The 14,204-nt window shown below is 40.8% G+C and overlaps 1 protein-coding gene across 3 annotated transcripts in view; it reads right to left on the reverse strand.

The window, feature by feature from the left end:
• Positions 1–14,204, reverse strand: part of CACNB1 (calcium voltage-gated channel auxiliary subunit beta 1) — a 163,684-nt gene that overhangs the window by 48,275 nt on the left and 101,205 nt on the right. For all 3 annotated transcript variants that reach the window (XM_053697902.1, XM_053697886.1, XM_053697894.1), the window contains 3 exons: positions 12,675–12,784; positions 12,170–12,321; positions 11,580–11,675 (listed from right to left, as the gene is read on the reverse strand). In XM_053697902.1, the coding sequence (XP_053553877.1) occupies positions 11,580–11,675; positions 12,170–12,321; positions 12,675–12,784 (358 nt within the window). The remainder of the gene's footprint in view (positions 1–11,579; positions 11,676–12,169; positions 12,322–12,674; positions 12,785–14,204) is intronic.

Below are 14,204 nucleotides of genomic sequence, written 5' to 3' on the forward strand. Positions count from 1 at the left end.
ATAGGCCCGAGCCCCAGAATTATTTAAAACAAACAACACCCCAGGGAACACGAATACCCCGTCTGAAAAATCAGACCTCACCGGGGAATAACCCGACACTTAAGAAGCAATAGATCTACGGCGCTCACCTGCACCACGTGTATATCCGGCAGCGTTTCTTCAGCGTGCACACGTCAAAGGGAGCCTGTTCCTGGTAGAGGGTGCAGCTGGAAAGCGTCCCCGTTAGAACGCAAACAAAGTTCCAGTATACGCAATTGATTCCACAGCAACTCCTGCTCACAGGAAATCAAAGTCTTTAGTATAAGATAAAAAGAAAATCTTTATTGGTGGTGAATACAAGTTAAAATCATGGGGGAGCAAGCAGCTCACATCAGCAGGAAACAGCAGACATGTTTCGTGTGGGATCTCCACACTTGTTCACTGCTATAGTCTGCACTTACCGGAATGCCCTTTTAAAGGGATACACTTAGAAAATTAAATTAAACACACGTGATAGTTAACACCTTCCTGCCTGTATAGTGAAGCTATATTGCACTCAAACAGTTGAAAGTGGCTATACAATTAGATCATACTGCATATTAATAATAAAAAACACATCTACAATCCTATAATATAATGAGATGGGAGATAAAGGACAAGATAGCACAAATACAATTTAACAGAATATATGTGCTGAGGATAATTAAATAAACAAGTTGACATCTGATTCCATGTTTATTCCTAGAGGGTGTCTAGTATTTAGAGTCATTTCTACCCAGTACAAAGTAGGAGCAAAAACATAGATGTCTTCCAGTGCACGGTTGAAAAGAAACTGATAGCCTTATCAAAAGAAATCCACTCTGGCAATAAAAGAAAAAAAGATTTGTTCAAACACAACTTTGCGCTGGAAAAACGTCAAGCCCTAAAAACCCTGGGGTCCAATTCAGCTTTGGTCATTAAAGAATCAGACTAGGGAGGGAATGTGGTTGTGATGGACAGGGAGTATTATGTACATGAGTCACTTAGGCAACTTAATGATATGGAGGTTTATAAAAAAACTAACTTTTAATTCCACTGTTGCCTACACACCTTTAGTGGAAGACATACTAATTTTTGGCCTACAGAAAGGTGTTATTTTACCCTCATTAATGGATGCACTACTCCCTAAGACTCTGCTTACTCCCATTTTTTATTTTTTGCCTAAACTGCACAAGGATGCACTTAGGCCCCCTGGACGCCCCATCATATCCGGGGTAGGTTCTCTATTGGAACCACTCTCGGAATTTGTTGATTCCCTTTTGCAGCCTCTGGTCTGTAATCTTATGAGCTACATCAGAGATGCAACTCAGGTTCTGAGAACTGTACAGGCTATTGAGTGGGAACAAAACTACCGTTTTGTTACCATAGACGTGGTGTCCCTTTACACCTCCATTCCACACCAGCAGGGATTGAATGCAGTTTCTTTTCTTTTGGATAATCATTCAAATTATTCCGAAAACATCAAGCAATTTCTTACTTTGGCCATTGAATTTTTACTCACTCATAATTTCTTTTTGTTTGAGGGGTGTTGTTACCTCCAGAGACGTGGAACAGCTATGGGGGCCAAGTTTGCCCCCTCCTACGCCAATCTCTATATGGGATGGTGGGAGCTGTTCCACGTCTATGGGGGTGACAACCCTTTCAAAACTCATATTATTTATTTTGGCCGGTACATAGATGATCTGCTGCTGGTGTGGAATGGAGATGAGGACAGTGTTGTAAATTTTGTTAAATATTTGCATAATAATGAAGCAAATCTTAAATTTACTTTTGAGCAACACCCATCTCAAATCAAATTTTTGGATATTGAGCTTAGGGCAAATACATCAACACGCATTATTGACACCTGCCTTTATAGGAAACCAACGGGTGGCAATACAATTTTAAATTACAAATCATGCCACCCACGACATGTCCTGAAGGCTATACCAAAAGGCCAATATACACGGACCAAAACAATCTGTTCAAATGACACAGCATACAGGGAACAAATTGATATTTTGGATGAGAGACTTTCTGAGCGGGGTTATCCATCTAACCTATTACAGGCAACAAGAGAAAAAGTTAACTTAATACCACGTGATACCCTGTTGGAATACAAACGGGCTGATTTGGCCAGCTCCAAAACTCAAGCTAGTAGGGACAAGCTAATTTTTAGCACTCCTTACAGTCAGGAATTTCATAAAATCTGTAACCTTGTAAAAGAATGCTTAACCATTCTTGCCACTGACCCCAGTTTGGAGAAGGTGGCGAGTAATGGATGCAAATTTGTTGCAAGAAAAGCAAAAACCATAGGAAACATGGTGGCTCCTTCACAACTACCTGAACACAATATGCGCACCTGGTTACCTAAGAGGTTAGGCTTTTACAGGTGCAAGTCTAGAATTTGCAAGACTTGCAATTATGTCACAGAGGGCGAATCTTTCAAATCCTCAGTCTCTAATAACACTTATCAAATCAGATACAATTTAAACTGCAATTCCACATATGTATCTCCTGACCTGCAGGGGGTGCCAAATTCAATATGTAGGGAAAACAAAGGATGCTCAGAGATAGAGCACTTGAGCATATTAGAGATATTGACAATCCCGAGATTTTTACTCCAGTTGCAAAACACTTTAAAAATATGCACGATGCAGACTCATCATTGGCATCCTTTCAGGCAATTGACTACATCCCTAGACACAAGAGAGGAAGGGATAGGGAGTACAAACTTAGGCCTAGATTTAGAGTTCGGCGGTAAAAGGGCTGTTAACGCTCCGCGGGCTTTTTTCTGGCCGCACCATAAATTTAACTCTGGTATCGAGAGTTAAAACAAATGCTGCGTTAGGCTCCAAAAAAGGAGCGTAGGGCATTTTTACCGCAAATGCAACTCTCGATACCAGAGTTGCTTACGGACGCGGCCAGCCTCAAAAACGTGCTCGGTGCACGATTCTCCCATAGGAAACAATGGGACTGTTTGAGCTGAAAAAAAACCTAACACCTGCAAAAAAGCAGCGTTCAGCTCCTAACGCAGCCCCATTGTTTCCTATGGGGAAACACTTCCTACGTCTGCACCTAACACTCTAACATGTACCCCGAGTCTAAACACCCCTAACCTTACACTTATTAACCCCTAATCTGCCGAGCGGACCTGAGCGCTACTATAATAAAGTTATTAACCCCTAATCCGTCTCACTAACCCTATCATAAATAGTATTAACCCCTAATCTGCCCTCCCTAACATCGCCGACACCTACCTTCAATTATTAACCCCTAATCTTCCGATCGGAGCTCACCGCTATTCTAATAAATGTATTAACCCCTAAAGCTAAGTCTAACCCTAACACTAACACCCCCCTAACTTAAATATAATTTACATATAACGAAATAAATTAACTCTTATTAAATAAATTAATCCTATTTAAAGCTAAATACTTACCTGTAAAATAAACCCTAATATAGCTACAATATAAATTATAATTATATTATAGCTATTTTAGGATTAATATTTATTTTACAGGCAACTTGGTATTTATTTTAACCAGGTACAATAGCTATTAAATAGTTAATACCTATTTAATAGTTACCTAGTTAAAATAAATACAAAATTACCTGTAAAATAAATCCTAACCTAAGATATAATTAAACCTAACACTACCCTATCAATAAATTAATTAAATAAACTACCTACAATTACCTACAATTAACCTAACACTACACTATCAATAAATAAATTAAATACAATTGCTACAAATAAATACAATTAAATAAACTAGCTAAAGTACAAAAAATAAAAAAGAACTAAGTTACAGAAAATAAAAAAATATTTACAAACATAAGAAAAATATTACAACAATTTTAAACTAATTACACCTACTCTAAGCCCCCTAATAAAATAACAAAGCCCCCAAAATAAATAATTCCCTACCCTATTCTAAATTTAAAAAGTTACAAGCTCTTTTACCTTACCAGCCCTGAACAGGGCCCTTTGCGGGGCATGCCCCAAGAAGTTCAGCTCTTTTGCCTGTAAAAGAAAACATACAATACCCCCCCCCCCCAACATTACAACCCACCACCCACATACCCCTAATCTAACCCAAACCCCCCTTAAATAAACCTAACACTAAGCCCCTGAAGATCTTCCTACCTTGTCTTCACCATACCAGGTTCACCGATCCGTCCTGGCTCCGATATCTTCATCCAACCCAAGCGGGGGCTAGACATCCACTGAAGAAGTCCAGAAGAGGGTCCAAAGTCTTCCTCCTATCCGGCAAGAAGAGGACATCCGGACCGGCAAACATCTTCTCCAAGCGGCATCTTCGATCTTCTTCCATCCGGTGCGGAGCGGGGCCATCTTGAAGCAGGCGACGCGGATCCATCCTCTTCTTCCGATGTCTCCCGACGAATGACGGTTCCTTTAAGGGACGTCATCCAAGATGGCGTCCCTCGAATTCCGATTGGCTGATAGGATTCTATCAGCCAATCGGAATTAAGGTAGGAATTTTCTGATTGGCTGATGGAATCAGCCAATCAGAATCAAGTTCAATCCGATTGGCTGATCCAATCAGCCAATCAGATTGAGCTCGCATTCTATTGGCTGTTCCGATCAGCCAATAGAATGCGAGCTCAATCTGATTGGCTGATTGGATCGGCCAATCGGATTGAACTAGATTCTGATTGGCTGATTCCATCAGCCAATCAGAAAATTCCTACCTTAATTCAGATTGGCTGATAGAATCCTATCAGCCAATCGGAATTCGAGGGACGCCATCTTGGATGACGTCCCTTAAAGGAACCGTCATTCGTCGGGAGACATCGGAAGAAGAGGATGGATCCGCGTCGCCTGCTTCAAGATGGACCCGCTCCGCACCGGATGGAAGAAGATCGAAGATGCCGCTTGGAGAAGATGTTTGCCGGTCCGGATGTCCTCTTCTTGCCGGATAGGAGGAAGACTTTGGACCCTCTTCTGGACTTCTTCAGTGGATGTCTAGCCCCCGCTTGGGTTGGATGAAGATATCGGAGCCAGGACGGATCGGTGAACCTGGTATGGTGAAGACAAGGTAGGAAGATCTTCAGGGGCTTAGTGTTAGGTTTATTTAAGGGGGGTTTGGGTTAGATTAGGGGTATGTGGGTGGTGGGTTGTAATGTTGGGGGGGGGGTATTGTATGTTTTCTTTTACAGGCAAAAGAGCTGAACTTCTTGGGGCATGCCCCGCAAAGGGGCCCTGTTCAGGGCTGGTAAGGTAAAACAGCTTGTAACTTTTTAAATTTAGAATAGGGTAGGGAATTATTTATTTTGGGGGGCTTTGTTATTTTATTAGGGGCTTAGAGTAGGTGTAATTAGTTTAAAATTGTTGTAATATTTTTCTTATGTTTGTAAATATTTTTTTATTTTCTGTAACTTAGTTCTTTTTTATTTTTTGTACTTTAGCTAGTTTATTTAATTGTATTTATTTGTAGCAATTGTATTTAATTTATTTATTGATAGTGTAGTGTTAGGTTAATTGTAGGTAATTGTAGGTAGTTTATTTAATTAATTTATTGATAGGGTAGTGTTAGGTTTAATTATATCTTAGGTTAGGATTTATTTTACAGGTAATTTTGTATTTATTTTAACTAGGTAACTATTAAATAGGTATTAACTATTTAATAGCTATTGTACCTAGTTAAAATAAATACCAAGTTGCCTGTAAAATAAATATTAATCCTAAAATAGCTATAATATAATTATAATTTATATTGTAGCTATATTAGGATTTATTTTACAGGTAAGTATTTAGCTTTAAATAGGATTAATTTATTTAATAAGAGTTAATTTATTTCGTTAGATTAAAATTATATTTAAGTTAGGGGGGTGTTAGTGTTAGGGTTAGACTTAGCTTTAGGGGGTTAATACATTTATTAGAATAGCGGTGAGCTCCGATCGGAAGATTAGGGGTTAATAATTGAAGTTAGGTGTCGGCGATGTTAGGGAGGGCAGATTAGGGGTTAATACTATTTATGATAGGGGTAGTGAGGCGGGTTAGGGGTTAATAACTTTATTATAGTAGCGGTGCGGTCCGCTCGGCAGATTAGGGGTTAATAAGTGTAGGCAGGTGTCGGCGACGTTGAGGGGGGGCAGATTAGGGGATAATAAATATAATATAGGGGTCGGCGGTGTTAGGGGTAGCAGATTAGGGGTACATAGGGATAACGTAGGTGGCGGCGCTTTGCGGTCGGAAGATTAGGGGTTAATTATTTTAAGTAGCTGGCGGCGATGTTGTGGGGGGCAGATTAGGGGTTAATAAATGTAATATAGGGGTCGGCGGGGTTAGGGGCAGCAGATTAGGGGTACATAAGTATAACGTAGGTGGCGGTCGGAAGATTAGGGGTTAAAATTTTTAATCGAAGTGGCGGCGATGTGGGGGGACCTCGGTTTAGGGGTACATAGGTAGTTTATGGGTGTTAGTGTACTTTAGGGTACAGTAGTTAAGAGCTTTATAAACCGGCGTTAGCCAGAAAGCTCTTAACTCCTGCTATTTTCAGGCGGCTGGAATCTTGTCGTTAGAGCTCTAACGCTCACTGCAGAAACGACTCTAAATACCAGCGTTAGAAAGATCCCATTGAAAAGATAGGCTACGCAAATGGCGTAGGGGGGATCTGCGGTATGGAAAAGTCGCGGCTGTAAAGTGAGCGTTAGACCCTTTAATCACTGACTCCAAATACCAGCGGGCGGCCAAAACCAGCGTTAGGAGCCTCTAACGCTGGTTTTGACGGCTACCGCCGAACTCTAAATCTAGGCCTTAGTTATAAGGAAGCTCAGTGGATATTTATACTAAATACTAGACACCCTCTAGGAATAAACATGGAGTCAGATGTCAACTTGTTTATTTAATTATCCTCAGCACATATATTCTGTTAAATTGTATTTGTGCTATCTTGTCCTTTATCTCCCATCTCATTATATTATATGATTGTATATGTGTTTTTTATTATTAATATGCAGTATGATCTAATTGTATAGCCACTTTCAACTGGTTGAGTGCAATATAGCTTCACTATACAGTCAGGAAGGTGTTAACTATCACATGTGTGTTTAATTTAATTTTCGAAGTGTATCCCTTTAAAAGGGCATTCCAGTAAGGGCAGGCTATAGCAGTGAACAAGTGTGGAGATCCCACACAAAACATGTCTACTGTTTCCTGCACTGCCGGATATTCTTTCCTGCTGATGTGAGCTGCTTGCTTCCCCCCCCCCCCATGATTTTAACTTGTATTCACCACCAATAAAGAATTTCTTTTTATCTTATACTAAAGACTTTGATTTCCTGTGAGCAGGAGTTGCTGTGGAATCAATTGCGTATACTGAATAACCAGACTAGCCCGGAGAACGGGAACAAGATTCACTCACCAATCTCAACCCAAAAGGAAAAGAACACCCCTTACAAGAGTCCAAACACTCCAAAAAGGAGCTGGAGCATGACAGAGGCGTGCCAAGACTTCTAGAGACCAAGGGAGAACCTTAAGGAGCAAAGTCACTCGAAGCTCGAGTAGAACAAAGGCAAGTCTCCATATCTCCTCAGAGTACATAACCGGAGGACCACACTCAAGGAAAAAGAGTGCAGAGTATCCCAAACCCCGGTAGAACAAAAACCCCAAGCAAAGCTCGGAGAAGGAGACAACATAGCCTAACAACCTAAGGAAAAACCACAAGGCCCTCCCCATAAAGCAGTTAAAACCGCTAAGGAGAAACGGATAAGGCCCAGAAATCTCGACCCGACGGAAGAGCACCCCAAAAGGAACAAGTCCAAAAAGGACAATACCAAGGAGCCCCTGAAAGGCAAGACCGTCAGGGCCGACGGCAAAGGAGGCCCACAGTCCTCCACCTCCCAACCCACGCAGAGAAGAAAACACGCCTCTTTCTGAAGAAATAACGGAGAACAGAGTGTGTCGCAGCGGAACTTCACCAAATCCCAGTCGACCAGCTAGAGGGGCTAACAAGGACTGAACCAATCCCCCATGCCTCACTCACGCTCAGGCCCTCACAGAATGCTTAGCTGAATAACACAAATAATAATGTGAACACTCTGCGCCTCAACCGGACCAGCCAGACAGAACAGGTGTCACGTGTCTGAAATAGGCCGCAAGACAGAAGGGCCCGAACCCAATCAGGACCAGCCTGAAACTCAGGGTCAATACTGTCAAGGTTACAAACAGTCATCCCCAGGGATGGGGAGTAGACAGCAAACATTTTTTCTTTTTTTTTTTTCTTTTTGAAACATAGGACTAACATGTCCTCACATCAAACAAACTTCCGTAGAGTATCGATTCCAGAAACAATTTCTGAAGGAAATACATAAACATGTGCTCAAATAAAAAATCATTCTAACCGGATAAAATAAAAGCTAAGGCAACCCTTAGGTTATTGCCCTAGAAGAACAGACATACCCGCAGGACCGGGATCATGTTCTTCCAGCTCAGGAAGGAAGGATACTCAATAAACAAGGCTATAAGAAGATTACTTCATCCTCATATAGCTAATTCTGCAAGCTGTTCGAAGTAGAAGACTGAGAATTCCTGCATCCGTTAAGGATGGGATCCTCCAACAACGCCAGAACGTGCCTCAAAAGGACACAAAGGCGCGACAGTCTATAATGAAAGGCACAGCATACCCTCGCCGGAGCAGAAGACGACCCCGACCCCAAAGGTTGACCCCCCTGATGCCTCAGGGACAGTCGTTCCCCCCAATAGCTGAGCAGGCCATCCCAGGCCTGAAGAGCCCCAGTCAACAGAACACATACAATATCGTAAGTACACTTCCGGTAGCTGCAGATGCGCCAGCGCCATAATAATGGACATGCGAAAACGTGCCATAACGTCCGGGAGGAACAAGCCACCTTCCAGAGAAGGATAAGCAAAATCTGGGTTAACTGCATGTGTAGTAAGAGTTGGTGGTAGGGAACTCGCCACTCGGGGAACGGGACCCCCAGAGACGGATGGCTCAGCGGCTCCTTGATTCCCCGATCCCGAGGAATTGAGCACTCTAAAACGGCATTCTGAACATAACTGAAGGGCATGTATTAAACTGGGCTAATTTGTATTCCTCACGAGAAATAGTCTCTGAGTCAGAGACGTTCATCTCCCCATTACCAGAATCCTCCATAACTGGGATATTGAATACAAAAACCGGACCAAATAAGAAAAGTAAACGACACCTGACACTAACAATCGCTGGGGCACTCACCACCTCCAAGGACCCAACACCAGCGGACCAGAAATGTTCCGTCGTCCCACGGTCAGGAATGCGGAAATGGAGAGTCAAAATGTGACCACGCCCGGTCACCAGATGCACCGTGCGGTCAAGAAAAAGCGTGCTCAACCGTAAAGGCCGCGTCACTTCCAAAGGCCGTTGTATTCCTAGCCAAGATCCTAAGTAACACCACACATAAGCAGGTCGAATCACATAAACATGATTACCCCCCATTCAATAACCCCCCACAGGAGATATTAACCCTTGATTCTAAGATACAAAAGGAGCCTCACTGAGACCCTGAGTTATAGTTAGTCCCGCAAGGTGGTAGCCTCTCGGGAAAACATTTGTAATACCAGGCAATCATAAAGAAAGAAAATGAAACAATCTTACCGGAATCTATGCCGTGGAACAGGAACACGGCCCTTCAAGTGTGAAAGATAGTAGCGTCGCCTCTGCAATGGACTTGAGAGAAGAAAGCAGGCAGCAAAACTCGTCAACGCTGATTGCTTGTGGAGCTGTTAATATGAGTCGGGATGGTTTCCAGAAAGACTCTCCCTGCATCTTCGGACTCTAACTTTCATCCATGCTCTCACTGAGAGGCTGACAGTACTACTTAAAACTCCAGTCCCATGCCGAAGAGTACTACCCTCCATAAGAGACTATTGAAAAACTTCTGACACTTCTCTGATAACCTCCTGGCACGAAAGGCAAAGAATGACTGGGGGATGAGGGAAGTGGGATAGGTATTTAAGCCTTTGGCTGGGGTGTCTTTGCCTCCTCCTGGTGGCCAGGTTCTGATTTCCCAAAAGTAATGAATGCAGCTGTGGACTCTTTCCATTTATGAAGAAAATAGGTAATAGAACCTTTAAAATCATTGTAACAGGAGCTCCTGAAATGTGCGTCTTCCCTCAATGGTAGTCGGCTCCCCCCCCCCTTTAAATATTATTTTTATGTGTTTTCTGCAACTTTTTTGTCTTGCATAACAGTTAACCAGTGTTCTGCAGATGCATTATCCCGACGCACGTTAAATTAACATGCGCTCAAGCGAAACTTCTTTTCGCTAGTGTGCAACAGTTAGTGCGCGACTCAAAATCTAGCCCAAAAATAAGGAGATCTGATTTCCCTGCAAGCTCATCCCATTTTATTTGGTTGTGGTATAAAATATGAAAAACAGCCATTTCATATACAAAAATAAAACAAATCAATTTCTCATACATTCTATACTCTGCAGCTGGTATAACAAGTCATTGGAAACAGTTAAGGTAAAACAATTTTACAGTACACTGTCCCTCTAATATTTTTTACATCTCACCACAGATGAGAATTTGCATATCAAACATCTACTATGTATTGTATGTAAGAAATAAACACACTAAACTGCGTACGATATATGCTTATACTACTAGAAATTCAGCAACCTGGCTAATATATAGACAAATGGGGTATTTTTTTTTTAAATGTGTTTGTGTCCACAAATGCAAAAAGACAAAGTTTTGCAAGTTTATATTTTGGGATCAACTATCCGGGCACTTAATTTCTTAACAATCCATTCCATATTTTGGGCTTTAGCCCTGCATAATCATTTGCTGGAGAATTTTGAAAATATGCACATTTTCACTTAAAGGGACACTACCCACATTTTATCTTTAATGATTCATTAATTTTAATTAACTTTCTAATTTACGCCTATTATCAATTTTTCTTCATTCTCTTGGTATGTTTATTTGAAATGCAAGAATGTAAGTTTAGATGCCGGCCCATTTTTGGTGAACAAACTGGGTTGTTCTTGCTGATTGGTGGATAAATTAATCCACCAATAAAAAAAGAGTACTAAACCAAAAAAAGCTTAGATGCCTTTTTTTTTTAAATACAGATAGCAAGATAACCAAGAAAAATTGATAATAGGAGTAAATTAGAAAGTTTCTTAAAATTTCATGCTCTATTCGAATCACAAAATAAAAAAATTGGGTTCAGTGTCCCTTTAAACGATCACAAGCTAGTGCACATTTCTCACATTGGTGGTGATTAGTAACCCAAAGTTTGAGGCACAATTTGAAAATCCAATATCATGTAATGTTTACACATCTCCCCTATCATCACTTTTATCACCTCCTCCTGCTCTTCTAAATCCTGTATTGCACCATCTTACTTTTTATTCTCTATTACGTGCAAGGTAAGTCAAAATTTACGATTGTATTGTATGAAAACTGTATGTCCTTCAACAGAAATATATTTATAGCACAAGCACGTGATTTTCAGGCTGATAAGACCTCACAGTTATGAGCACACTTCATCAAAACTTCAGCGTGGCACAGATTGAGTATGAATGTTATAGAAGAAGACCCTTACCGGGGGGCATTGAGCTAATTTGTCTGCTGCGACCATCTGTACATTTAAATGTTTTGCTTGTGATTTTCCTCTGGATTTTATCAACCTGTGTAATACCTGAAGGGAGATAATATATAAATGATTGCTGGGAAACAGAATACATAGAAAATGTAAGGCAGGATGAGTAGACCAATTGACAGGATAAGCAGAATTAATAGATACGTAAAGAGAATGGCAAAAAGCAAGGATTAGTGAGTGAGGAACAATGGAATGTATGTGATAAATGATTGCAGGAGAAATGATGAAAAAAAGGAAATAGGGGAGTATGGACACCAAGAAGGAAGGGTGCATGAAATAAACTATAGAGGATGGACGGTCAGATGGGAAAACTGAAGAGAACAGTATGGACAGATTGCACAAAGTGTGAACAGGAGGGAAATATTTGCTAATAGAGGGAAAGACTGATGAACATAAGGAAATTGAAGGTCAGAGGGTTAGGTTGTAATGACAGGATTAAACACAAAATCAGGAGGACCCTCCCACATGGTAAAACAGGAGATGTGAAAGAGCAGTGCAGGAATTATAAACCCACAAGCCCATCTTACACTTACTTTGGGAGATGTGATTTTAATGTAAACTATAATTGGTGCCAGGGAAGTTTTGGCAAGCTGTGCTGGATGGTTGATAGTGTCTGCATCCAGGGCAACCAGCTGTAGAGTGCGGGCCAGCTCAAAGATTCGCTCTATTTCACTCTGCACTTCCGCTGCAAACAAGAGAAAAAGCATTAAACATATTGTGCTGGTGCAGGCTGACATATCAGGCTTAGCATGCAAGTAGCATGGTCTTGAGCTTTGCATGAGATATTATTTCCATACTGATATAAATATATATTTATATAAAGAGAAGCCCTGAGTTTGCCAGTGGGCTAGATTCGAGCACAGTGTCTGAAAGCAATGCAGATTATTTTTTCTATACGTCTTATCAGAAGTTGTTATGCTACCATCTAACCCACTTGCTAACGTGGCACCACAACTGAATGTCACCCACAGGACTAATACCTCAGTCCTCCTGCTAGTCACACCCAGTTCCCAGATCATTCTGACCCCGCAGACTCACCTAGGCTAGATCGGGTGTTGGACCGCTCCATGATATTGTGTTTACTTGGATTGTTCAGTACAGATCGCTTAGCCAAAGAGATGTCAGCTGTAACCCGAGTAATGGAGATTCTACAAGACACAAACCATCAGAGCATCTCACAGTGAAGAACTTCCAATATATCACAGAGCCATATCCAGCTGTATATATTGCTATTTCTTGCCTCAAGTGGCACACTTGTAGTTGTTTAGCTTTGCGACCCTTGGTATACTTTAGGAGTTTACGTGACATTCCTGTTTTATTTTTTTATATGGTAAGATACACCAAGAACATCAATCTTGTAATACACAGATAAAAAGATGAAAATACTGTGTCACTAATTTTTTTGTGCTAAGTCAAATCACTCTTATCCCTATTTCTATGTGACACTTCTAGAGTTAGCTGGTGGGTGCTATGCTTACCCATTCATTACAGTGACCCCCTTAAACCACAAAGGTTCTAAATGCCCAGAATGTACAAGGCAACTCCATGTTTACCTAGTCATTGCTCTACTCAATAAGGTAAATGGGGGGGTTTAAACACAAAGGAGACTTTGATACAAAATCAAATCACTCTTCCCCATTTGTTATTTAGCTTTGTGGGCATCTTTGTTTGCACCTCCTAATGAAACCACCCTTGTATGATACTCTCAGCTGAGGTATGCAACAACCTAGAAGAGAATCACTGCAGAGGGATAAACACATTGGGTTAGATTACAAGTGGAGTGATAAAGTTAGCTTGGGCCGCGATAAGCACCACTGTGACCGCGCTAACTAGTGCGCATATTACAAGTTGAAAGAATAACTGTTGCACTTGAGTGCAAACAAGATTTGTGCTCAACACATTAGTGTGACTGAAGACCTAGCATAATGTGTAAGAGAAAAAAAATAATAGTTTTTTTTAGCAATAAAGTATTTTTAATTAAGGTATGTACATTGTTTTGTTTTTTTTAGACATAATGCTATTGCACACTTAATAGATTACAGTATAGCATAAATATAACTTTTACTGGGAAACAAACAGAAAATGAGTGTGACTCACTTTATTGCGGTGGTCGGTACATGTCCGAGGTATGGCTGTATATATTTATATAGATATATAGGTTAGATATATATTTTAAAAAAATATTCTTTTTTTTTCTTTTATGTGAAGAATATTGGAATGTGGAGTATTCATAACTACTTTGAGCGCAGTTAGAGAGTAAGCAAAATTTTTATTTAGCGAGCTACTTGGAATCTGGCCAATAATCCACTGCCATATCTGAGCAGGATATGGCCGGTGATTAGCAGCATAGTGCACACACCACTTCCAATTGCCCTACTGGTCGTATACTGCTGAGGAGCTACATTGAATTGCGGCTCCCAGGCAGAAATAACTACCTAAGCACCATAAGCACATAAAAAGAAAATGTATGCTTACCTAATAAATGTATTTCTTTTTTGACACAATGAGTCCACGGATCATCTTAATTACTAATAGGATGTTCACCTCCTGGTCAGCAGGAGGAGGCAA

This window comes from Bombina bombina, chromosome 1, assembly GCF_027579735.1.
Source record: "Bombina bombina isolate aBomBom1 chromosome 1, aBomBom1.pri, whole genome shotgun sequence".
Classification (NCBI taxonomy): Eukaryota; Metazoa; Chordata; class Amphibia; order Anura; family Bombinatoridae; genus Bombina; species Bombina bombina.